This window comes from Berghia stephanieae, chromosome 14 (assembly GCF_034508935.2).
Source record: "Berghia stephanieae isolate SIO BIC M18660-M18661 chromosome 14, UCSD_Bste_1.3, whole genome shotgun sequence".
In the NCBI taxonomy this organism is placed as follows: Eukaryota; Metazoa; Mollusca; class Gastropoda; order Nudibranchia; family Aeolidiidae; genus Berghia; species Berghia stephanieae.
Window position 1 is genome coordinate 27,041,444 of NC_088373.1, and position 27,956 is coordinate 27,069,399.

General features: G+C 35.5%; 1 protein-coding gene across 1 annotated transcript; it reads left to right on the plus strand.

Moving 5' to 3' along the window:
• The first annotated feature begins 610 nt into the window (after positions 1-610).
• LOC144960123 (splicing factor U2AF 26 kDa subunit-like) lies at positions 611-26,821 on the plus strand. Its single transcript, XM_078893100.1, has 8 exons — positions 611-913; positions 12,483-12,570; positions 12,793-12,859; positions 19,393-19,469; positions 20,151-20,222; positions 21,240-21,373; positions 22,687-22,791; positions 25,260-26,821. The coding sequence occupies exons 1-8, from the start codon at positions 870-872 to the stop codon at positions 25,387-25,389; spliced, it is 717 nt and encodes a 238-aa protein (XP_078749226.1). The 5' UTR covers positions 611-869; the 3' UTR covers positions 25,390-26,821.
• Positions 26,822-27,956: the final 1,135 nt, after the last annotated feature.

Sequence of the window (27,956 nt, forward strand, 5' to 3'; positions counted from 1 at the left end):
GCCTGATAACATTGGATGAGAAAGAGAAAGTAGAAATCTTAGGCCTTGACAAAACGAGGCTCAGTGCGCGTTCCATGTCCGGTATGTAAGACCTCAACGGGAAGGACTAAGAAAAAAAAAACCCGACTTGGGTAAAAATCGACTTAAGCAACGTCAACGTATCCAGAGTGCACTGTATAATAATAATAATAATAATAATAATAATAATAATAATAATAATAATAATAATAATAATAATAATAATAATAATAATGATAACAATAATAATAATAATAATAATAATAATAATAATAATAATAATAATAATAATAATAATAATAATAATAATAATAATAATAATAATAATAATAATATAATAAAATAAAAAAATAAATAGATAAAAAAAGATAATAATAATAAATAAATAAATTTAAAATGATAATAATAATAATAATAATAATAATAATAATAATAATAATAATAATAATAATAATAATAATAATAATAATAATAATAATAATAATAATAATAATAATAATATGAGGGGGGGGGGGGGGGGGTCGAAAGTACTCCGTGATGTACAAACTAAATTGCCTCACACAACCAAACATATCTGGCCAATCTCCAATGTAAACATAAAAAGATGGCCGCCCTCTCACCAGGGACATCAACCCCCCAGCAGTGCACTTATTTGCATATTATATGTACACGTCGTCTTTGACACTAGTGATCAACTTTAACTAGAGAGCTTGATATTAGAATAGCAACGTAAAACAAACAGACAAGGATTTCGTGTAGAATAGTGATCATGATGAAATTCCTACTTTTCAAAGTTTTTCGTTAATCTTTCGTTTCGTTTCTTTCATCGCCGTGCTCAAAACGTTTTCAAGATGGCCGAATATTTGGCGTCGATTTTTGGAACTGAAAAAGACAAGTAATTAAAGTGTTATTTATAATACTTGGAATTGAAAATATGGTCATTATCCATGTATAACATGTACAATATTTATCAATCACAAACTTTCATCTTTTCCGTTTCCTATTTATTAAATTAGGTGACCGGCTTTTTGTTCATCTTGTCTTTGTCAACTCAAGTCTTAGTTTCGGTTTGAGTTTTTGCATTGGGCTCACTCTGTGATTCGAATCCTAGTGGCTTTGATTAGGCACTTGCAAGAATTTTTCAAAATAATGATATCGGTATTAATTTAGCGTAGAAAAATAAAGGGGAGTGAAACATTTACTAAAGTGAAAAAATTATCGCTCTATCTCAACTAGAGAGCTGAGCCGGTGTTAGAGAGCCTCGCCTTTGGCCTACCAACCTCCGCTGCACGTCCAACTCGCCTTGAGCATGTATTCACGTAAAATATAAAGATTTTTTTTAAAAACCTACCTCTGTTTCAAAAACTAGCATCTTTCACCTTTCTAAGAAACATTTTGATTTTTCAGAACTTTAGTTCGTTAAAAAATACCGGCCAATCTGACCCGTTGAGTCGAATGAAAACGAAATTTTGTTGTTTACACGGTTCAAAGGAAATGCCGTAAATAAGCTTTCATGGACTTCCTGTGTTGTTTTTACAATGTCACGTGACCGTTTTGAGAAATTTGTCGTCTGCTACAAATAATTAGACCGGTAGGGGTAGATATTTTCGTTGGAGCAGAGAAAAAGTGAGTATTATTTCTTGGACTTGTAGAGAGGCCTAGGGTCCACCAGCAGTCAAGTTTATTGAATAAAAGAAAAAAAGGCCTTTTTACTGCACTAATGCACCAAATTGCATACCTATCTATGGACACTTTGTTCCGTATCTTTTTCCCAATAAACTTTTTTAAAAACCTGGGGCCAGGGTTGCTAGTTTGGCCTCCTGGTGGCCAAATTTGAGAAATTTGGCCTTTTCCCAAGCCATTTGGCCTCCCAAAATTTGGTTTGGCCACTTGGCCTCCTGTAACCTTTTTGGCTTCCTCTGACTTTCCCCGTTATATCGTTTTACTCTGGTACCGGTGAAACTTATTTTATTTGGCAATCTAAATATCTAAATGCAGCACGTGCTAACGCCACAGATTGCATTTGCTAATGCTTCTATATATACGATTTTTCCTTATCCTATCTAAATTGTTTAACAAATCTAAAGAGTTTTCGCGAGGCTAAGGTGGGTTTGGTGGTATTTGGGCTCCTGCCGAGGAATCTGGCTTCTTGCTATAGCTAGTTTGGTCTCTTACTCAAAAATGATCTGGCAACCCTGCCTGGCTAGGCGGAACCTTGATAACAGAAACGGGGCCCACACGATTTCGCGAGGAATTAATCATGAAAACAATTAGGATATAATTTCAACACAACTTTTGAAATTCATCAAGGATTGTCCATTACCGAATGTTTTTTGATAGAAAACAAATGCATCTTCAAATCTAAACTGCTTTTGACGGTAAGCGGTAAGTTTTTATTTATTTTTCTGTCCAAACGAATGATTTGTCCTGGTTATAGAAGCTAAGTATTGGTAGAGAGCTGAGCCGGTGTTACCAATACTTAGCTTCTATAACCAGGACAAATCATTCGTTTGGACAGAAAAATAAATAAAAACTTACCGCTTACCGTCAAAAGCAGTTTAGATTTGAAGATGCATTTGTTTTCTATCAAAAAACATTCGGTAATGGACAATCCTTGATGAATTTCAAAAGTTGTGTTGAAATTATATCCTAATTGTTTTCATGATTAATTCCTCGCGAAATCGTGTGGGCCCCGTTTCTGTTATCAAGGTTCCGCCTAGCCAGGCAGGGTTGCCAGATCATTTTTGAGTAAGAGACCAAACTAGCTATAGCAAGAAGCCAGATTCCTCGGCAGGAGCCCAAATACCACCAAACCCACCTTAGCCTCGCGAAAACTCTTTAGATTTGTTAAACAATTTAGATAGGATAAGGAAAAATCGTATATATAGAAGCATTAGCAAATGCAATCTGTGGCGTTAGCACGTGTTGCATTTAGATATTTAGAGTGCCAAATAAAATAGGTTTTACCGGTACCAGAGTAAAACGATATAACGGGGAAAGTCAGAGGAAGCCAAAAAGGTTACAGGAGGCCAAGTGGCCAAACCAAATTTTGGGAGGCCAAATGGCTTGGGAAAAGGCCAAATTTCTCAAATTTGGCCACCAGGAGGCCAAACTAGCAACCCTGGCCCCAGGTTTTTAAAAAAGTTTATTGGGAAAAAGATACGGAACAAAGTGTCCATAGATAGGTATGCAATTTGGTGCATTAGTGCAGTAAAAGGCCTTTTTTTCTTTTATTCAATAAACTTGACTGCTGGTGGACCCTAGGCCTCTCTACAAGTCCAAGAAATAATACTCACTTTTTCTCTGCTCCAACGAAAATATCTACCCCCTACCGGTCTAATTATTTGTAGCAGACGACAAATTTCTCAAAACGGTCACGTGACATTGTAAAAACAACACAGGAAGTCCATGAAAGCTTATTTACGGCATTTCCTTTGAACCGTGTAAACAACAAAATTTCGTTTTCATTCGACTCAACGGGTCAGATTGGCCGGTATTTTTTAACGAACTAAAGTTCTGAAAAATCAAAATGTTTCTTAGAAAGGTGAAAGATGCTAGTTTTTGAAACAGAGGTAGGTTTTTAAAAAAAATCTTTATATTTTACGTGAATACATGCTCAAGGCGAGTTGGACGTGCAGCGGAGGTTGGTAGGCCAAAGGCCCACCTCTCTAGTTAAAAAGTTATGACCTTTTATGTGGTGAAAAATCTCTATAGAAGCTTATAGGAAAATATGTGACCAAAACACAGCAACCCAATGGATAATCAAGTATAATTCAGAAACGGCTTCAGATACAACTTTGAAATTTTTACATGTGGTAATTCAACATCTCTGTAATACATTGCAAACAGAAAAATAATTATTTATTGAGAGAGAAAGGTATAGTTTAGAGCTGAAACAGCTGAAATCAAGGAAAAATAGATCACGACATGCAAATGAATGACCTATTGGAATTTTGGAAAAGTCGACAATTAAATATTTATTCACATGTAGATAGACCAAATACACCACTGAATCGGCGTCATTTAGTTATTCACTTTGAACTTTTCAAAATGAAAATAGACCTCATAAAAGCAGAGATATGGACTGATAAATGTTTGAGGTGGTGTATTTGTGTTTAAAATGATCGAAAATAGGTGATTTTAAAAACTTCCGTCCCCCGTTCCCCTAAATTGAACAGACGTCCGTCAAAGGATGAAAAACGTCAAAATCAACAGTGAAAAATCAATCGGAAAAAAAAAGGAAGAGAATTGTAAATTATGAAATGAATGCATGGACATGAAAACGCCAATTAATTAAATAATTTAAAACAAAAATAACTTCCATAAATGGAACATATTGTAAGATATAAAGATGTAAAGTTTTGATGTGGATTGACGAAGTTATCTCTCAAACGCAGCAGACGACAGGAAGTGAATCAGTATAAGAAAATGGCAGCTTCTGTAAACAATCGAGGCCAATTACTGTTTTTTGGGGAGCTCTAACTTTTGAGTGCAAACATATTTTGCTCTGAAATTTTTAGAGAAGCTACTTTAATATGTATCTCAGAAGGACTTGTTTTTATTAAGAAGGACCATCTCTGGTTTAAAAGTTATAAGCGTTTAAACACATATACTCTCTTTACACAAAGATTTCTCAAAATCATGATATAAAAAGATAATAATATTAGCATCATTGTATGTAGAATTTTATGCCCTTTCCAATGATATATAATACATGCCATTTCATTCCACTGAGAAAGAAGAATGAACATTTTAAAATCACTCCTAAATTTTTTCCCCTCAAAAACGGAAACAGAAATCCTCGCCTGTTTTCAACTCGCGACAGCTACTTCTTGCAAATGCCTACTTTGATCAAAACTTTCTCAAAATTTATTTGGACTTTTACATTTTGTCATTTTATTTATGCAATTACTCTAATACTGACACGAATACAGTTGTAGTCAAGGTATAGAGAGGTGAGCCGGTGTTACCAATACTTAGCTTCTATAGGACAAATCAAAATCATTCGTTTGGACAGAAAAATAAGTAAAAAACTTACCGCTTACCGTCAAAATCAAAAGCAGTTTAGATTTGAAGATGCATTTGTTTTCTATCAAAAAACATTCGGTACTGGACAATCCTTGATGAATTTCAAAAGTTGTGTTGAAATTATATCCTAATTTTTTTCATGATTCATTCCTCGCGAAATCGTGTGGGTATCGTGTCTGTTATCAAGGTGCCGCCCCAGGTTTTTAAAAAAGTTTATTGGGAAAAAGATACGGAAAAAAGTGTCCATAGATAGGTATGCAATTTGGTGCATTAGTGCAGTAAAAATTGGTGCGCAAAATTAGTTCGTAGCGGATGCGAGACTGCGCGTGTGTGTGTGTGTGAGTGTGTGTGTGTCTCTTTCTTTTTTTTTTTTTGGGAGTGCCTACGTACACGGTAACGGGGCATCTAGCCTCAGGATCTACGTACACGTAAACTGGTTTACCGTTGCAACACAAGCAATAGATGGTCCTCGCTGTCGTGACCGCACGCGCTCGTGTGTGTGTGTGTGTGTATGTGTGTGTGTGAGTTATTATTTTTATTAATCAAAACAATTTTAACCATTAATGGCGAGATTCGATCTTACACTTCCCAAACTCCAGATCTTAGTCTTAATGTTATCATTAAAAGACAAGCTTTGGGATTTATAGTTTAATTGAAGCCCGAGTCGAAATATACTCTTACTACTGCTCTCTTGGTGAAACGATTTATTCCGCATAAGCAATCTGCAGAAAAAAATCAGTGTCACTGTAAAAGGTTGAAATTTCACGAAGTACGCACCATGAACACCGCTGTAACAATCTTTTGATCGACGTCATCAGGCAACCCATTGTTTCTTTCATCTTTTCCCATTCCCCCTTACTATCCCCCCATCCCCCCGCCCACCTCTCTCTCTCTCTCTCTCTCTCTCTCTCTCTCTCTCTCTCTCTCTCTCTCTCTCTCTCTCTCTCTCTCTCTCTCTCTCTCTCTCTCTCTTGTCATAATGTTATCCTTCCCCTTCCCATCTCAATGTAAAATGAAAACGTTTTGATGTTTGCAGATACATGTATGATTGTTTTGTTTTCTCTCTCTCACTAGGCTAGGATTAAAAACCAAGACATCAGGTAATGGGTGTCTAATGCCAAAGTATAGATTCTCTCTTTGGCCAATTTAGTCACGCATGTGGCAGCCCAGCTATTTATTATGTTCTGCCTATAACACACAATAAGTGGGATTTTGGGGGTGGGTACGAAAGAAATCAAGGTCATAAGTAACCGTGCACAAGAGCTGTATAGGGAATTGGTTTCTGGGGGTCTTTCAAATGCCAAATATTTTATGGAAAACTCTTTCGAACTCCAAGACGTCTGGTTTGTTTTGCTATCTTGGAACAAACGAAACAGAGATGTCTTGATGTGTGACCTAGTTGTCTGATTTTGTGACCTCGATGTAAGGTTTTGTGACCTAGATGTATCCTTTTGTGTGTGCAAGCCATGCGGGTAAGTACAGCGATAGCTTGCCAGATGAGGAAAAAAAAAAAGGAAGAAGCAGCGTATCCGCATTTGAAAAACAAAACAAAAAAAACGTGAAAAAACGAAACAACTTAACCTTTTAAAGGCGAATATCAATCTTACTTGGACCAAAAATAAAATCTTACCGTTTTCATCAAAAGACAAAAAACAAATTACAATTTAAGAATTTGAGCTTTTATATAGGGCAATATCCACCCAACGTGCTCAAAGCGCTTTTTATCAATATTCTTACTGCTCTTATGGTGGAAACGTTTTTTTTTTTCTGCGTTAAAAAATAATATAAATGAAGACTATTATTTGAAAACAAAAAAATCAGTGTCACTGGCAAAGGGTTAATTGCAGTACTCCTGCATCCTTTGAGACTCCTACGGCACTTGCTAATCATAAAAAAGGAAATAGCAATCAACAATACTAAGTTGAAAAAAAAAAAGAAGAAAAAAAAAAGGAGGGGTGGGGGAGAGATCAAACCCAGTAGCAATGCAACCTTTAGTGGCGAAATTCGATCTTTGACCTAACACCAAATCTTCTTTCATCAAAAGACAAGTAACGGCAAAACGATTATAGACAATTGAAGTCCTAGTTGCGATAGTCTGACTGCTCTCTTGGTGGAAACGCTGTATTCTCCGTTACCAATAATAAAGATAAAAGCAAACTATTATCTGAAAGCAAAAAATTTGCTTCGCTGGTAAGGGGTTAAGAGCACCTGCCAGCATCTCAAGTCACCAAGGTCACCAAGCGACACGTCTCCCTTTCATCTTCATGCAACCCACCCCCCCCCCCCCCCCCTCACCCTCCACTCTCACGGTGGTGGTGGCGGCGGATAAAAAAGGCCTTTTTTTCTTTCATTCAATCAACTTGACTGCTGGTGGACCCTAGGCCTCTCTACAAGTCCAAGAAATAATACTCACTTTGTCTCTTCACCAACGAAAATATCTACCCCCTACCGGTCTAATTATTTGTAGCAGACGACAAATTTCTCAAAATGGTCACGTGACACTGTAAAAACAACACAGGAAGCCCATGAAAGCTTATTTACGGCATTTCCTTTGAACCGTGTAAACAACAAAATTTCGTTTTCATTCGACTCAAGGGGTCAGATTGGCCAGTATTTTTTAACGAACTAAAGTTCTGAAAAATCAAAATGTTTCTTAGAAAGGTGAAAGATGCTAGTTTTTGAAACAGAGGTAGGTTTTTTAAAAAAATCTTTATATTTTACGTGAATGCATGCTCAAGGCGAGTTGGACGTGCAGCGGAGGTTGGTAGGCCAAAGGCCCACCTCTCTAACTAAAGAAAACAAACAAAAACGCACCGTTTTTATGCACCTCCGTTGGCGGTGATGGTAAATTAATGAAAATGTTGCTGCATACGTTCATGAGGTTTTAATAGTTTTAAATTGTAGTTTAGCACGCTGCTTAGTGATTACCGATGTACGTTTATACAATGATAATAAATTAAAGAATAATAACAATAAATTTAAAAATCAAAAGTAAAAAGAAACATGGCACACAAATACTGATCTCAAATAAATAAATAATTTTAGAAAATTAAAATCAAAGTGTTTTTAAAACATGATAACAAGGTTTTGAAAAACAAAAAAAAAAGAAAGAAAGAAAAATGTTGTCTTCCTCAATAAAGTAACGAAGTGGCAATTTGGACCCGAGTCTGAATTGCTTCCCGTGGCAATTCGGACACCTGCCACAATGCGCCTGCGCAATCACAGGAAGTGTCGGAAGTGGAAATTGGGTCGAAAGTAAAGCGTGGTAGGGTGGGGGGAAGCTGCTCGTTCTCAGTTGTCAGTCGGTAGGAGGGCGAATGAGCAAGCAAGTCACGTTTTAGAACTCTCGAAGATGACTATACCTTCAAAAGCGGTGATCTATTATTCCCCTTTGTCTTACTTTTTCTTGGGTACTTTTTAATTGTAATTCTAGAACTTTTTACTATCCAATTTCTCCCTTTTTACTGGCGCTGATATGACCTAAATGTGTTGCAAGCGCCTTAAAAACAAAAAAACAAACAAACAAAACATAGATCTAAATATTCGTGGTCTTTGGAAGATTACAATTGTAGTCGCTATTGTTAACATTAACAATCAATTTGCCCTCGCATAGATAAAAGAGTGCTATTGTTTAATGATTGGAAGATTTATTTGATTTGCCATGAACATGTTGCAAAAGATACATGCATGAAATATCTACATTATATATATTGCCATTTGCGGCCGTGAAAAAGTGCGGGTAAAGGCGAATAATATGACTTTGGGTTTTGAGCGTTTTATTTAAAAGGCAGTATATCCTGGACAATACGGTTTCTATAGCCTAGCTGCAAACGGAATAGTAACTGAGAGTTTCACTAATGATACTAATGATAAGTTCATCATTCGGGCGCAGTATTGCAGTATTCCGAATCGAAGAGCCATCGGAGACTATTCAGACTCGACCCTGGTTAGCCACGGCGTTCTATTTAGTTTAGACTCAAGTCCGAATTGTCACGGGAAGCAATTCAGATTCGGGGTCCGAATTGCCATGGGAGACAATTCAGACTCGGGGTCCGAATTGCCAAGGGAAGCAATTCAGACTCTGGGTCTGAATTGCCACGGGAAGCAATTCAGACTCTGGTCCGAATAGCCTTTTCCATAAAGTAAACTTTTTTTTAAAAATTTGTCTACGATGGGAATCGAACCCAGTACATTTAAGGTTAGAGTCTGACAGCTTGTCCACTGCGCTACAGAGCCACCTGACTGTTCATCACATTTGATAAGGTCTTTCTAAAACATTATTTTACCTTCAATTCAACTTCTATTTTCTGGTTTTATATTTCGATTTTTAAAATTATTATTAATTTTATATAAATTTATTAACAAACACATTCTACAGATGTCACAATATAACTTTTGCCATGTCCAAATACAAAAACACAATATCGCTGATGAAATTGGGTGGGATGCGCATGCCTGACGGAGGTGTATAAAAACGATCCGTTAAGATACATCATCAACGGAGGTGCATAAAAACACTTCGAAACAAAAATGGTGTCTTTCTCTTTGTCAATAATAAACTTAAAAAAAAGAATTGTCTACAATGGGAGTGGGAATCGAACCGAGTACTTTCAAGGTTAAAGTCTTGACAGCTTGTCCACTGCGCTACGGAGCCACCTGACTGTTCATCACATTTAATTTTAATAAGGTGTTTCTAAAACATTTTACCTTCAATGCAACTTCTATTTTCTGTTTTTATATTTTGATTCTTTAGATTATTATTATTTTTATGTAAATTTATTAACAAAAACATCCTACAGATGTCACAATATAATTTTCGCCATGTCCAAATACAGAAACAATATCGCTGATGAAATTGGGTGGGATGCGCATGCGTAACGGAGGTGTATAAAAACGATCCTTTAAGATACACCGTCAACAGAGGTGCATAAAAACACTACGATATATTTAACACAAGCTGAAATTAAATAGTGCTCAAATGGATCAATGAAAATGTAAGTTTGTGACACTTTGAACTGATACGTCAAACTGACAATTCACCTTCTTTTTTCAACCAGCAAGAAACTTGTTAATCATCAAATCGTTTCATAGTCCACCAACCATTAAAATTTTCATTACCTACCTACCTACCTGTTAACTGTATTGATCTTCTTTTGTTTCTATAATTTGTTCATTCTGACCACAATTTTGGGGATATTGATGATGGTTGGGAATTTGTTTATTTCACGGACGAATCCCTAGGCCTAGGTGTTGTTCGTCTCAAAACTGACCACATCTGTTTTTTTCCCTGTCTTCTTCATACAAAACATTACAATTTATTATCACACTTCCTCAAAACTAGAAACAGCAACATATTATTTGAATCAGAGATGAAAATAACTATCAAAACTAAAACAAGGAAGTAAAGATGGTGGAAAATTATCTAGCTCATAAATGAATTTTAGACCACCTTTCATTTTGATCGCCCCCCTTTTTTTTACTTTTTTGTTGTGAAAGTAGTAGTAGTAAATTACTAAATCAAAAGATATTGATATGACTATCGATACGGGCAGTCATGATAAGATCATTAAAACATGGCATTTCGGCGCAGAGTTAAAAAGTGTTGCGCATAGATATAGAGCCCTGAAATTTGGCATGAATAAGGTGCAGATGTTCTTCTAAAAACAAGCGTTTTTATTTACAACTGTAAATGAAAAAGACAAATGCATTTGAAAATTTCCAAATTTTAACTTCATATAACTCCTGACATTTTTGATGGATATTTCTTTATTTGGCACGATTTCAGAGGAAATTGAAAGTCGAAAAAAATGATACCAAAATATCTGCGACATTCCTCTTTATAACAAGGTTATGCATCTTTAACTGAACCCCCCTAAATGTGAACTGCAATTTCCAGTCACAACTTTCTTATGGGCAAGTTGGGTCACAATTTGACTCCCATTGCTTCTGCTCACTAAACTGCCTCTTTTACTTTTACTGTTCTGTAAAGAAGGTATGCCTTCTCAACATGCTCGTCAGCTGATGCTGAACGAAGCTTTTCTTTATACAATCTTGTTTTTTTTCTTCTAGAAGGTGTAGACTCACAGAAGACAACATCAAAGGACTAGTTGCCTCTTTTCTTGAGTAGTAAAGGAAAACTAGGCTTTTGTTGCGTCTTGAGAGAAAGTGTACGTTTGAGATAGGCTGTAGATGTGAAAGTTTGATAAATCTGATACTGTGAATGAGAGGGAGTAGGCCCTATGTGTGACTCAGTTGAATGTTCGCCAGTGTAAGTGTTCTTCTACAGTATGTGTCTGTGTGTATTTTGTGTGTGTGAGTGTTATTGTCTAAAAGTTTGGGCACATAAATTGCATTACAGTGCGGAAAATAATAAACAGCCTCTTTTAAGTGTAATAAAATGTCTTTTATATTTATTTTTCCATATAGCGTGTTAATTCTTACCGGAAGGCTTAGTTCTGCTCGGCAAATATTTTGGAAAATTTTGGCAATTTTTAGGCCCCAACTTGGCAAAAAATGCAGATGACATTTATATTGGAGATTGGCCAGATGTATTTGGTTGTGGTAAGCAGTTTAGGCCGTACATTACAGACTACTTTCAAATCTATTGCATAGCTGCCAACCGTTCCGTTAAAAACGGATTTGTTCCGTATTTGACTTCCTGAGTCCGTAAGTCCATATTTTTAGTTCAAAATCCGTATTTTGTCATTTTTGGCTAATATGTGGTAAACAAGGCATGTGAGCCTAATGAATTATTATTATTACTATGACTATTATTGTTATTATTATTATTATTATTATTATTATTATTATTATTATTATTATTATTATTATTATTATGATTGGTTTCCAGAGGGAGATGATGGGCAGGGTTTAAATCAGCACAGTATATTCTCCATTCCTGTGTAGCTCTTTAATTTGTATTATGCCTCTCTGTCATAAATGATTTTCGACAGTTTAAAGAATTCCAGTTAATAATATGACGCCGGTTTTTCACTAAAACCTTTCATAATGTATTGGAGATTTGCATAAAATATGCATGTTAGCCTCGAATATACTTTTAGTGTTCTCAGACAGTATTGATTATTTCACTATTTGTTACAAATATTGTTTTAATTAAAAATAAAATAAAATCAGCACCTTTGACTGGAAGGTATTCAATCAGAAAATCAATTGTTTACATAGATTTAACATTGCAATGATTATTTCCCTTTATTAATTTATGAAATATAAATTCAATCCATTAAAACAAATCTTGATCTGATTCTATTTTTTTTTTCAAGCAAGCTTTTATAATGGCATCCACTATTTGAAGGATAATGCGTGTATCACTTATTCCATTGCACACAGCATTAATTTGAATTTTTAATTCCAATATTTCCTTTTCTCACGAGTTTGCCCGAATATTGACTTGTTGATTTTTATTATCTATTTTACAGAGTTAATTGTTCCTTTTACTTCAAAATTGGAGCTTGCCGTCATGGTGACAGATGTTCTCGTCTTCACAACCGACCAACTTTTAGTCAGGTATGACGCAGTGCTGCCAACTCATTTCTTATGGATTTTTGCTTTGTACACTTGTACACATTTTGATAAGGACTGTAAGCTTTATTGAATTTCTATTATTTAAACTTTTTTTTTTTTAATCATACACTCTTTCAATGTACTTAAAAGAGATATCAAAACTCCTGATGATGGTGTCTGTCTGAGTAGGACTAATCATATCCTTTTGTCTTCCATTTTTTTCAGACCATTCTTCTTCAAAACTTATACCTCAACCCCCAGAATGCAGCTCTCACAGCCGATGGATCACACAGTAAGCGGTTTTAGTATCATCATATATTTATTCATAAAATGATATTGACAAAATACAATTATGCCAACACGATTTTGTACCCACCACCATCAAGTTTGTTTAAACTTTGTTCTAGGCCAGTTGTCCTCTTCATTTCTATGGTGGAAGTGTGGAAGCAGACCAATCTCTTGTTTCCAGGTCGGTTCGGGTTTGTTATTATTATTATTATTATTATTATTATTATTATTATTATTATTATTATTATTATTATTATTAATGGATAGCTTCTCCTTAAAGTGTCAATGTGCGGGTGGTTGGATGGGAGCATCACCCTTGAATCATATACCTATGATGTTTGCATTGGTGTACAATCCGATAGTGATGTCGTTTCTTCTTCTCTTTACTAGCCTATCCTGCTTCTTTGGTTTGTGATTGTATTTTTGACAGGGGATATTTTTTTTTCTGTAAATCTTCTGCCTGTTTGTTCTTGGTTATTTATAATTTAGCTTATGATATCTTTAGGTTATGATTTTGATTTACATTTGTACTATTTTTGTTAGATTGCTTGTTTTTTTGTTTCAGCGGTCTCTCATATAACCTCAATTGTGTTGGAAGAGACCTTAAGCAACAAACAAACAAACAAAAAGTGTCAATGTGTATAAAATCTACTGAATCAAATTGTTCTATATATGAAACATGACCTACTCATGGTTTGTTTTTATTTTGTTTTAATTACGATTTGTTATTGGGGTCTATCTTGACTTGATCACCTATCATCTTAAAATTGGGGTCCCTATAGCTCAGTTGGTAGAGCACTCGATTCACACGCAGAGGGACCAAGATGGGTCCCGGGTGTGGTTGAGATTTTTTCTGACCCTCCTGTCCACCCAGGAGGAAATGATAAGCTGAGTCTGTTAGATTTGGTGGAAAGTACTTTACGATATCGACTAGCTTCCTAACCAAAGGATAGCAAGCTATTGCTGTTGTCCGTTTCACGGTATAGAAACCGGGATAAACTCTGACTCCATGGGCCTCATGGCTCTGAAGGACTATTTTTATCCTGAAAAGTTGAGAAATGTAGGGTATGGAGAAGTGTTGGATGAAAGCAGAGAATAAAAAATATTGCAGTGTCAGAGCCAATGGGATCCATCAATAATGGTGAGAAATGTAGGGTATGGAGAAGTGTTGGATGAAAGCAGAGAATAAAAAATATTACAGTGTCGGAGCTAATGGGATCCATCAATAATGGTGAGAAATGTAGGGTATGGAGAAGTGTTGGATGAAAGCAGAGAATAAAAAATATTACAGTGTCGGAGCTAATGGGATCCATCAATAATGGTGAGAAATGTAGGGTATGGAGAAGTGTTGGATGAAAGCAGAGAATAAAAAATATTACAGTGTCGGAGCTAATGGGATCCATCAATAATGGTGAGAAAATGTAGGGTATGGAGAAGTGTTGGATGAAAGCAGAGAATAAAAAATATTACAGTGTCGGAGCTAATGGGATCCATCAATAATGGTGAGAAATGTAGGGTATGGAGAAGTGTTGGATGAAAGCAGAGAATAAAAAATATTACAGTGTCAGAGCCAATGGGATCCATCAATAATGGTGAGAAATGTAGGGTATGGAGAAGTGTTGGATGAAAGCAGAGAGTAAAAAATATTACAGTACAGTGTCAGAGCTAATGGGATCCATCAATAATGGTGAGAAATGTAGGGTATGGAGAAGTGTTGGATGAAAGCAGAGAATAAAAAAATATTACAGTGTCAGAGCTAATGGGATCCATCAATAATGGTGAGAAATGTAGGGTATGGAGAAGTGTTGGATGAAAGCAGAGAATAAAAAATATTACAGTACAGTGTCAGAGCTAATGGATCCATCAATAATGGTGAGAAATGTAGGGTATGGAGAAGTGTTGATGAAAGAGAGAATAAAAAATATACAGTGTCAGAGCAATGGAAATCCATCAATTAGGTAGAAATGTGGTATGGAGAAGTAATTGATGAAAGCAGAGATAAAAAATATTCATACAGTGTCAGAGCTAATGGGATCATCATAATGGTGAGAAATGTAGGTATGGAGAAGATGTTGGATGAAACAAGAATAAAAAATATTACAGTGTCAGACTAATGGATCCATCAAATGGGAGAAATGTAGGTATGGAGAGTGTTGGATGAAAGCAAGAATAAAAAATATTACGTGTAGAGCAATGGGATCCTCAATAAGGAGAAATGTAGGGTATAAGAAGTGTGGAGAAAGGGAGAAAAAAAATATTAGAAATGAGGCTAATGGAACTCAAAATGGGAGAAAATTAGTATTGAGAAGTGTTGATAAAGAGAATAAAAATATAAAAGTAGAGGTATGGGAAGTTGATAAAGAGAGAATGTATAAGAAAGTTTGGATGAAGCAGAAATAAAAATATTACATCGTGTAGAAAGTAGGGATCATCAATAATGGAGAAAGTAGGTATGGAAAAGTATTGATACAGCAGAGATAAAAGATCATCATAAGTGTAAAGGGGTATGGAACCTTTAATGGTGAAAAAGAGTAAGAGAATGTTGGATGAAGCAGGATCAAAATATACAGTGTCAGATAATGGGTCATCAATAATGGTGAAAGAGGTAGAAAATATTAGTGATGACAGAGTAATAATTCATCATAATGTGTCAAGCTAATGGTCCATGAAAGGTGGAGAAAGTGAGGTAAAAGAAAGTGTAGAGTATGAAACAAATAAAAAATATAGTGTCGAGCTAATGGATGCATAAAAGGTAAAATGTAGTATGGGAAGTGTTGGGAAACATAGAAAAAAAATATACAGTACGGTATGAGCTTATGGGACATCAATAATGGTGAGAAATGTAGGTATGGAGAAGTTTGGTGAAAGCAAGTAAAAATATTAGACAGTGTCAGAGTAATGGGATCATCAATAATGTGAGAAATGTAGGTATGGAAAGTGTTGATGAAAGGAGAATAAAAATATGAGTACAGTGCAGAGCTAATGGGAATCAATAATATGTAGAAATGTAGGTAGGAAAGTTGGTGAAACAGAGATAAAAATTGATCAGTGTCAGAGCTAAATGTATCATAATAATGGGACAAATAATGGAGAATGTGGATGAAAGGAGAAGTAAAAAATATTACAGTGCAGAGCTAATGGATCCATCAATAATGGTGAGAAATGTAGTATGAGAGTGTTGGATGAAAGCAGGATAAAAAATATTAAGCAGTGTCAGAGCTATGGATCCATCAATAATGGTGAGAAATGAAGGGTATGAAAGTTGGATGAAAGCAGGAAATAAAAATATTAGTTCACTAAGGTCCTATGGAAATGTAGGAGATTTGAAAGATAAAAATATTCGGCAGTATGACATCATGGAAATGTAGAAGTTGATGAAACAAATAAAATTCATTCAGAAATGGCTCATAGTGATGGATGAAGTTGTGAAGAGAAAATTAAGAAGAATCCTCAAGTGAGAAATGTATGAAAGTGGTACAAGATAAATCAGTCATAGATCCTCAATAATGGAAAGTAGTATGAGAATGTGTGAACAAGAATAAAAATATTACAGTGTCAAGCTAATGGATCCATCATATGTGAAATGTAGGTATGAGAAGTGTGATGAAAGCAGAGAAAAAAAATATACAGTGTCAGAGCTAATGGGATCCATCAATAATGAGAATAGGGTAGGAGAAGTGTAACAAATATTCAGTTCAAGCTAATGGATCCATCAATAATGGTGAGAAATGTAGGTATGGAGAAGTGTTGGTGAAGCAGAGAATAAAAAATATTACAGTAGTGCAGAGCTAATGGATCCATCAATAATGGTGAGAAATGTAGGTATGGAGAAGTGTTGGATGAAAGCAGATAAAAATATTATCAGTGTCAGAGCTATGGATCCATCAATAATGGTGAGAAATTAGGTATGAAAGTGTTGATGAAGCAGGAATAAAAAATATTCAGTGTCAGAGCTAATGGGATCCATCAATAATGGTGAGAAATGTAGGTATGGAGAATGTTGGATGAAAGCAGAGATAAAAAATATTACAGTTCAGAGCTATGGATCCATCAATAATGGTGGAATTAGGGTATGGAGAAGTGTTGGTGAAAGCAGAGATAAAAAATATTACGCAGTGTCAGAGCTAATGGGATCCATCAATAATGTGAGAATGTAGGGATGGAGAAGTGTGGATGAAGAGAGAATAAAATATTACGTGTCAGAGCTATGGATCCTCAATAATGGTGAGAAATGTAGGTATGGAGAAGTGTTGGATGAAAGCAGGAATAAAAAAATATTAGTACAGTGTCAGAGCTAATGGGATCCATCAATAATGGTGAGAAATGTAGGTATGGAGAAGTGTTGGATGAAAGCAGGAATAAAAAATATTACAGTGTCAGAGCTAATGGGATCCACAATAATGGTGAGAAATGTGGGTATGGAGAAGTGTGGATGAAAGCAGAATAAAAATTACAGTGTCAAGCTAATGGGATCCATCAATAATGGTGAGAATGTAGGGTATGGAGAATGTTGGATGAAGCAGGAATAAAAATATTACGTGTCAAGTATGGGATCCATCATAATGGTGAGAAATGAGGGTAGGAGATGTTGGTGAACAGAGTAAAAATACGTGCAGAGTATGGATCTCAATAATGGTGAGAAATTAGTTGGAGAGTGTTGGATGAAAGCAGAGAATAAAATATTAATACAGTGTCAGCTAATGGGATCCATCAATAATGGTGAGAAATGTAGGTATGGAGAAGTGTTGGATGAAAGCAGAGAATAAAAAATATTACAGTACAGTGTCAGAGCTAATGGGATCCATCAATAATGGTGAGAAATGTAGGGTATGGAGAAGTGTTGGATGAAAGCAGAGAGTAAAAAATATTACAGTACAGTGTCAGAGCTAATGGGATCCATCAATAATGGTGAGAAATGTAGGGTATGGAGAAGTGTTGGATGAAAGCAGAGAATAAAAAATATTACAGTGTCAGAGCTAATGGGATCCATCAATAATGGTGAGAAATGTAGGGTATGGAGAAGTGTTGGATGAAAGCAGAGAATAAAAAATATTACAGTGTCAGAGCTAATGGGATCCATCAATAATGGTGAGAAATGTAGGGTATGGAGAAGTGTTGGATGAAAGCAGAGAATAAAAAATATTACAGTGTCAGAGCTAATGGGATCCATCAATAATGGTGAGAAATGTAGGGTATGGAGAAGTGTTGGATGAAAGCAGAGAATAAAAAATATTACAGTGTCAGAGCTAATGGGATCCATCAATAATGGTGAGAAATGTAGGGTATGGAGAAGTGTTGGATGAAAGCAGAGAATAAAAAATATTAGTACAGTGTCAGAGCTAATGGGATCCATCAATAATGGATGAGAAATGTAGGGTATGGAGAAGTGTTGGATGAAAGCAGAGAATAAAAAATATTACAGTACAGTGTCAGAGCTAATGGGATCCATCAATAATGGTGAGAAATGTAGGGTATGGAGAAGTGTTGGATGAAAGCAGAGAATAAAAAATATTACAGTGTCAGAGCTAATGGGATCCATCAATAATGGTGAGAAATGTAGGGTATGGAGAAGTGTTGGATGAAAGCAGAGAATAAAAAATATTACAGTGTCAGAGCTAATGGGATCCATCAATAATGGTGAGAAATGTAGGGTATGGAGAAGTGTTGGATGAAAGCAGAGAATAAAAAATATTACAGTGTCAGAGCTAATGGGATCCATCAATAATGGTGAGAAATGTAGGGTATGGAGAAGTGTTGGATGAAATCAGAGAGTAAAAAATATTACAGTGTCAGAGCTAATGGGATCCATCAATAATGGTGAGAAATGTAGAGTATGGAGAAGTGTTGGGTGAAATCAGAGAGTAAAAAATATTACAGTGTCAGAGCTAATGGGATCCATCAATAATGGTGAGAAATGTAGGGTATGGAGAAGTGTTGGATGAAAGCAGAGAGTAAAAAATATTGCAGTGTCAGAGCCAATGGGATCCATCAATAATGGTGAGAAATATAATAGAATATGGAGAAGTGTCAGATACAAATATTGCAGTGTCAGGGCTAATGAATGGGATCCATCAATAATGGTGAGAAATATAATAGGGTATGGAGAAGTGTCAGATACAAATATTGTGTCAGAGCTAATGAATGGGATCCATCAATAATGGTGAGAAACATAGGGAATGGAGAAGTGTCAGATACAAATATTGTGAATACAAATATACAAATATTGAAGTGTCAGCTAATGAATGGACTCCATATTTTCTGGATCCCATGGGCTCTGACACTGCAATATTTTTATTCTCTGTTTTCCTCTTGCACTACTCATACTCCATATCCTATATCATTATTGATACAAGTGCCTCCTCCACACTTTTTCTGAATCTCGTCTGAAAAGTTGTGTTGTTTGATGCAGTGCCAGACAAAGAAGAGTTAAGGTAGCTAAAACGCTGAATGAATGAAATATTTGGATTTGGATAGTTAAGTTTTATATTTCACGTCTTTCTTTACATCCCCACCCCTCTCCTTTTCTGTTTTATGTAGTCATGTTGGATGATGTCCAGGCACAGCAAGAATATGACGAGTTTTTTGAGGAGATTTTTGTGGAACTGGAGGACAAGGTAAGTTGTCCATAATTGTCACTTGTGCTGATCTGCCAATTGTCATTTCATGAAAATCTTCAAACAAAAACTTTTTACAACAAGACAATGATTTTTTTTTTTTTTTAGTATATCAATTTCTAAGCCTTACCATGCTCATGTAGGTTATCTCCGTAAACCAGATGATTCTGTCATCGTCAGAGATTGCTGCGAATGAGTGTTTGAATGATGGAGGTCATTCATTTTAATCTGGTTTTGGTGTTAGCTGTTATATCAATTTTGCATTGGAGGGTGTTCACACATTTTTGCAATCATGCTCACGAAATGGTTTCGATGGCATTAAACAAACAGTAACAATTGCTTGCTTTCCTTTGAATTGGAGGCTGTTCTATTACAACGTGCTTTCTGACAGATCGAACAGACCTAGTTACCCGTGATTGAACCAGGTCCCTCTGCCTGTGGAGGCGTGCTCTACCAATTGAGCTATCGAGAGTTTATATTCTGTTTCAAAAGATTGTTTCCCCATCCCCCACCCTTTAATGTTTATATTCTATATCAATGGTTATTCCCCACCATATTTAATAGAGTCTATATTCTGTTTCAAAGGCTGTGTCCTGCCATATATGAACAATAGAATTTACTTTCTTTTTCAATGATTGTTCCCCGCCTTATGTAAACACTAGAGTTTATATTCTGTTTCAGTACGGTGAGATAGAGGAGATGAATGTCTGTGACAATCTTGGTGACCACTTGGTGGGAAATGTTTACGTCAAGGTGAGTGTTTTATCTTCCATTGTACAATCATACTATATATCAGTGCTGATGATTTCCGCAGATTAGCAGAAATCCACGATTTTGGAGTTTCCTCCTTTTGAAAATTACATTCCCCCCCAAATCAAATTTACTGGCAGCTAGAGAGTTGATGTTTGGTGGAACAAACAGGTGTAGTTTATCACTCTCCAGAAGTTAGAGCCTCTTTGTCCATAATTTCATGGCCCACGTGTGGAGGGTTCATTCTCCAGAGTGAAGGGCATCAAGAAGGTCAAGCTTGGCAGTTTGGATTTGTCAACCTTCTCAACAATCCAGACTGTAGAATATTTATTCATGTCCAGGAGCACCACATCAGAGCAATGCTTAAAAAGCCAGACATATTTCACACAGCCATTGATTCAGCTCTAGTAAAGATTTTTTTTCTGAAGTCATTTCAATCAACCAGTAAAAGACTAACAAAATAAAAAAAAATTCTGTCAGTCAAAGTTTGAAGTTCAGTTCTCTGTGAGAAATTTTATTGATTTTATTGAATGCCATATATGATCGGTATTAAGTCTGGATGGTTAAGATGTTGAAAATTGAATTTATAGCCAGAAATATCAGACTTGTTTTGAGTTTGTATGTTTTATTGAGGAGAATGGATACCCTATTTTAAGGTGCTAATGCCAACAATTTATATTTTTGACTAGTTTAACAGTTAATTCGGCTTTTAAGCATTTGGTTCGTTCCGACATAATACCGTTTTCAGACGATGGGTCACATATGTATAAGCGCTTCGAGCACTTTTGATGGAAAGGGGTGCTATAGAAATTACGCAATATTTTTATTTATTATAATAGCTTTTCATACAGGCTTTTTTAAATTGACCACCCTCAGCCCCACTCTTTCTGATAATAGGTGGGAAAAGAGGGGTATTTTTATTGCATACGTATTGCTTGTTGATTTTTTAATTTATTTATTTTTATTTTATTTTTTTGTAGTTTAAAATAAATATTATATTATGACTTTTTATTATTTCAGTTCCGCCGTGAAGAGGATGCAGAGAAGGCAGTTGCAGAACTGAACAACCGCTGGTTTAACCAGCGTCCCATCCACAGTGAATTGTCTCCAGTCACAGACTTTAGGGAAGCCTGTTGTCGGCAGTATGAAATGGGGTAGGTACCTGTACAACCTGTATTTTTATTATTATTATTATTATTATTATTATTATTATTATTATTATTATTATTATTATTATTATTATTATTATTATTATTATTATTATTATTACTGTTATTGCTATTTTTATTTATTGTTGTTACTATTATTATTATTATTATTATACCGAGAAATGGTCTTTTTTTTTTATTTTAATCATTTATGTACAATACTTTTAGATATGCAGAAAAAGTAAATTTTTAGTGTATTGTTTGGGGAGGGGGGGGGGGGGGCAATAACTCAATTGGTAGAGCACTTTTTTTACACATGAAAGAACAAGTATCAATTCCAGGCTCAGTCATTTTTTTTCTAATCTCCCTGTCCACCGAGCTCTGATTGGAGAGCTGGGTGTGTTAAATGGTTAAAAGCACGATAGACTAGCATCCTGTTTAAAGGGTAGCAAGTAATTGCTGATTTCTGTTTGAACAATAGAAACCAAGATGAACTTTTGTCTCCAATGAACTTATAGCTCTAAGAACTTTTTATTTAGTGTATTATGATTTGTTTGTATAAACAAATTTCTTCTTCGTCGTCTTTGTTCCCCCTCATATTGTGTTCGTTTGATTGTCTAGTTGATGAAGGAATGCCGTTTTCTTCCTCAGCTCTGTCAGGGAGCCCATACAATTTAGTCTGCAGAAATTTGGTACCAATCCTCTCTTGCTGTTGCATACTTTGGAGTATTATGTGGGCGTCTTCTTCTCCTTCACCACAAATCACACATGCCTGGTTCCCCTAATTTGAACATCTTGTGCTGATCGCAGTCTAAAAATTGGACCTGGGAGATGATATTTTTTTCCTTGTAAATCGTCTCTCTGTTATGTTTCGTTAGTTATGAATTCTCTAAACATTTGAGTGCGTTACTACTACTAGTACATTAAAGGTTTGCTCTTGGAATCTACATCTGTTCCCTAATTGAACCAATTCCCCCTTTGTCTTACTTTTTTTTGGCTGCTTTGATTGTAAATCTAGAATATTTTGGCTCTTCCATTTTCTTCTTTTTACTGGCGCTGATATGACATAAATGTGTTGCAAGCGCAGTAAAACCCTTAAAAACAAGTAAACAACTTAGATTGCACCTGGACTTTTTTGTTTCAAAGTTTGATTGGGTCACTTTTATTGATGCCCGGGTGCACCTTTCTTCTTTTTTCTTTTTTTTTTGCGCGGACCGTAATGATTGATTTGAATGCAGTGTATTTATTGGAATTATTGGAGATGCATTTACATACTTTTAACAAAAGTACCCTGAAATGTCCATTTCTTGTCACTTTAGGGAATGTACAAGGGGAGGATTCTGTAATTTCATGCACCTCAAGCCAATCTCCAGGGAGTTGAGGAGGGAACTTTACGGGAGAAGTGGAAAGAAGAAGGGACGAAGGTGAGAAGAATGTCTTAAGTCTGGCTTTTCAGATAATGTCTTTGTTAAAACTTTGCAAATTTTTAGTTACACAGGTGTCGAACCAACTAACCACTGTTTTACTTAAATTGAAAGGTCTCTCTGCTGTCAGGTAGAGACATTTTAATTTTTTTAAAAGAACCAGTGGAGAACCTGCAATATTTGTGATGAAATAAAGGCTATATTATTGAGCGTGGCTCAGCTGTACAGTCTTTGCTTTGTACCCGAAAGGTATTGAGTTTGATCACCCACCGCTGGACAGCCTTGAGCAAGTCACCTCGCCCTAGCTCAATTTGCGGCGCTGCTCTCTCGGATTAGAGCCTAGAGACCAGTATGGGATGAATAAAAGTAATTTTTTTCTTTAAAAAACAAAAAACACAGGCACTCATCTATTTTATAATTATTGTACTTCAGTATTGCGGAAATTAATATAGATCAAGGCAGATCTTTTGAACCATCAACAATCAAAATCGGTCCGGTAATAAAGTCTAGGTGCATGGAAATACATCTGGCAACTGATGGCAATGACCAACATCAAATGACCGATCATTATGCCCTAGCAGATTTTTTAATCAACGGGTGATAGATTTACCCTTGATTTAAGAAAGGTTTGCAAGTTACTCGTATATTAATCTATAAAAATAAGAAATAGTTTAATAATTTTTAGATTTGCCAGTAATTCTATGCTTGTTGGCAAAAATTTGACACAGGGTGAACGGAATCATTTTGACCCTCAACCCTATTTTAAAAAAGAATAGATTGTGATTTCTTTGTATTATTATTATTGTATTAATATGTGTGTAAAGACTTTTTTTGGGGGAGAGCAGGGGGGCTTAAATTTGGCAATGTTCGGAGTATATAAAATTTTAGATATAAATATGGGAGTGTGTGGTTACATAGGAATCCTGATAAAGCAACATTGCTGGACAAGAAAGATTAGTTGACTTTAAGCAAGGATGACTTTTACTTTATCCATTATCATTGGAAAACTCATAAAGAACAGAAAATATGGGAGCAGCAAGGGGTGTTGACTTTAAGTGGAAGTTCACTTTTAGAGTATTGACTTTATGCAAAGTTCACTGTATTTTAATAATAATAATAATAATAATAAATGGCATTTATATAGCGCTTTACCCCGTTGTCACAGGCTCTAAGCGCTTTACAGTGATATAAAACAAAACATATTACAGTGAGACAAGTGTGAAGGAAACGTGATACGAATTCAATTTAACAACAACAAAATATGAAAATAATATTGCAACATTATGACGTAAAAAGATAAAACTTTAAGCGAGATTTGAACGTTGTCAACGAATCCGAGCATCTCACGTGTGACGGGAGAGAGTTCCAAAAATGGGGGGCCGAAAATTGAAAAGACTGTTCACCTATTTTACGCAATGGCTTAGGTTTGACAAGGATTGATTGGTCATTGCTTGACCTCAAGTTTCTATTGGGGACATATATGTTTAGAAGGTCTTTAATATAGGAGGGACTGTTCGTGCTTAGGGATTTGTAGACAACAGTACAAATCTTATAGGCAACTCTTTTTTCAACAGGAAGCCAATGTAACTCACGGAGAAGAAGAGTTGCTGACGGTATTTTTTGTTATTGCGTACAATGAGCTTGGCTGCGTTATTTTGAGCAACCTGAAGTTTGCTAATTTTGTCTTTAGTTAAATTCGCCCAAAGGGAGTTACAATAGTCCAATTTAGATAAAACCAAGGAATTAATTAAAAGTTCTGTTATATGCTTCGGTATTAAATTACGAATTTTGCTTATTTTTTTCATTTCTATGTACATAGATTGTATGGTGTTATTCACGTGGCTTGTCATGGAAAGATCTTTATCAATGATGACGCCAAGGTTTTTTGCTTTATTTGAAAATTCTATTGTGCTATTTCCGAGAGTAATTAGTGATTTATTTGCCTGAGAAATGAATGTATAATTCAAAATAGAACTACTCTATCCCGATTCTGAAGATTGTATTGACTTTATGCAAAGTTCACTGTATTTTACTGAGAAATGAATGTATAATTCAAAATAGAACTACTCTATCCCGATTTTGAAGATTGTATTGACTTTATGCAAAGTTCACTGTATTTTACTGAGAAATGAATGTATAATTCAAAATAGAACTACTCTATCCCGATTCTGAAGATTGTATTGACTTTATGCAAAGTTCACTGTATTTTACTGAGAAATGAATGTATAATTCAAAATAGAACTACTCTATCCCGATTCTGAAGATTTTTTAAGTTACAATTCATATTTAAAAAGGGTTAAAACATCTTGCAGTTTAATTTCAAACTTTTTTCCGTTACATTATTTTTTCCCCCTTAAAATTTTAATTTCTTCCTCAAGGATTTACAGATTTCTTTGATAGGTGCCTGTGCCTGTGCCTGAGTGTTTATTTTTATTTTTATTTTTATTTTTACCCATATCTTTTGTCAGATCCCGGTCAAGATCACCTCCAACCAGTGGATCTCGAAGACGTTCCCGTAGTCGCGAGCGAGGAGAGGACAGACGCAAGGACAGGAAGCGGTCTCGGTCCAGGGACAGGGACAGACATGGACGTTATTGATGATGGACCATCCAGGCCAAAAATGCTTGTTGTTAGGTTCGCCTCTCGAATTTACTAAAGTCTACGGTTTTATGGGGAGGGGGGAGGGGATTGTTAATTAATTTTTTTTATTTTAATGTATCTGAACATAAAGTGATATGACAAGAATTTAGGCATAAGTAGTCCGAATCATTTTGTAAACTCTGTTGTGTAATAATACTAACACCATATCTGGTCAGCTGTCGGGGAGACTGGGGTTCAATCCCCAGTCAAGGGAGAATGAATTTTTTTAAATTTTTTTTTTTAATGCATTTTCCAGATTTTTCTCTCTGCTTTGTCGGTTTGGGGTGAAACAACTTTTTAAAGTAATTTGGGGGAAAAAAAAAACCCAGCTTTTTCTTATTTGGTCAGTAATTCATATATTGAATTAAATTTGCCTCACTGGGTGGGGGTCTTTTGACCTTCCAAGTTGAGCAGAGAGGTCACTGTTGCTGTCTTTTATCTCCCTTAATATATTTTCTCTTTCCACATTGCCCTTGTCTATGTTCTGGACTGGCATTGCTCGGGGTTTTTTTTCTGGTCCTGGATGGGATCTTTAGCTGAGAGGGAGGCAGTTGAATCTGTAATTTTTTTGTAAATGATATTCTTTTCGTTGTAAATCATCACTCTGTTAAATACTATTAGAGTTTGTTTTTTAAAATTTTGAACCAATACTTTGTAAACATTTGAGTATATCCTTCATAGCGGAATATTTTGCTTGTGCCTGAGTGTGACTTTTGGGTAATGTCAAAATAGGCACGTTGATAGATTGCTCATGAAACCTTTGTTCCCTATTTGAACCATTTCCCTTTGTCTTACTTTTTCTTTAGTGATTTAACTTCAGATCTAGAACCTCTCCCTCATCATCTTCCTTTTTTCTGGCGCTGAAATGACCTGAAAGTGTTGCAGGCGCTATATAAAAACCCTAAAAACAATCAAAATCAAGAACAGATTTGCCCTCAACATCATTTTCATTTACACAACTTTTTGTCATTTGAACTTTTTGTTTTATTTAGTGAAAGTAAAGTGGCGTAGCAAAGCAACATTAAAATTCAAGTGACTTTTTTCTACTTCATTGGTGAATTGTATATTGGCGTGGGGGGTGAATTGTGTTTTGGCGTGGGGGTTATGTGAATGGTTGAGATAAAGAAGTACCGAATTCATGCTTGCCAAGAGGAGAACTTAAGAAATATCTATGAGCACTGAGCCATTGATATATTTTTAATTAAATGGGAGTTTTTTGAGTGAAGATGTAAGTCGAATGGTGTCCTTTTGTTGTAATGGGTTGAAGAGATTAATCTAGCTTGATCATCATCATGTCTTTAATGTTTTGGGGCTTATTTTTTTATTGCTGTGTGTTGTGTTGCAGCATTGCAGTTAATTGAATTGATGTAATAAAATTTTAATGACTATTGGTCTCTTTTGTTTTGTATGATTTTATTTTTATTTGATGTTTCCCTTTTTTTTCTGGGTTTTTAATTTTAATGGTTTGTTTGTTTTTATTAATCTTTGTTAGCCAAAAGGTTACTCATACGTTTATCAACCTTGACTCCCTTGTGGTTGATGGATTATCCGTCCACTGGGTGGGGTTCCTGACCTCTCATAGTGGGCACGGAGGCACTTACTATGTCTTCTATCCCCTTATATCTGTTTTCCAATTCGCTTTCTGTCTTTGTCTTGGAATGAGATTACTTGGTTTTGTCCTGGCCGGATATGCTATACGGGAGGGAAAGTCAAATTTTAGGAAATGATTTTTTTTTCTTGTAAATCATCTCTCTTTAATGCATTGTGTTATTTTTGTTTTACATATATATGATTTGTAAACATCTGATTGTGTTGTTCTTAGCAGGGGAGATAAATAGATATATGTGTAGATAGATTGATCAAAGTGAATAAGTCCCTCTCTCTTTGGTCTCTTTGTCGATGTATGTTTAATTTCTATTGCTGTCATTGTTATTAAAACTGATCAATGGAACCGAGCCTAAAATGTACAAGTAAAAGTGTAGTTTAATATTTCTAATTTAGTTTATCATCATAAACCTGACCTTATCGACCTCAATCAAAGTCATTAAAATAGGGACTAAATCACACAGTGTCCCTGGTTGCATAAAAAAATAATATGGCGGCACTCTCACTCGCCAGTTTTGTTGACGCATCTCCCCGTTGTCATATCTGCCCCTCTCACTCTCACTAATCTGTGGTTATAGCCGAATTTCGAGGAAAGAACCCCAAAATGGCCTAAATCACCTTTATTTTATCATTTGTAATCTCTCTCTTTCTCTCTCCTCACTCACGTTCAAGCTGACCGTTGTACATGTGTTTTGTGCTAAAAATTGCCTGTGTGCAGCAAAGCCAATGTTAAACTGAAGATTATGTAGTATTTATAGTGGTGGCCTATACCAACACACAGAGTATTCACCAACTAGGCATAGCCTAGCTTTCCGTTGCCTTTAGCTGTACCTGAGCATGATGTGGGTTACTTCATTGTATTTGGAGATATTAAGTGGGTTTTGGCATCCCTGTAATATCCGATTAGGCTCTTCAAAAGT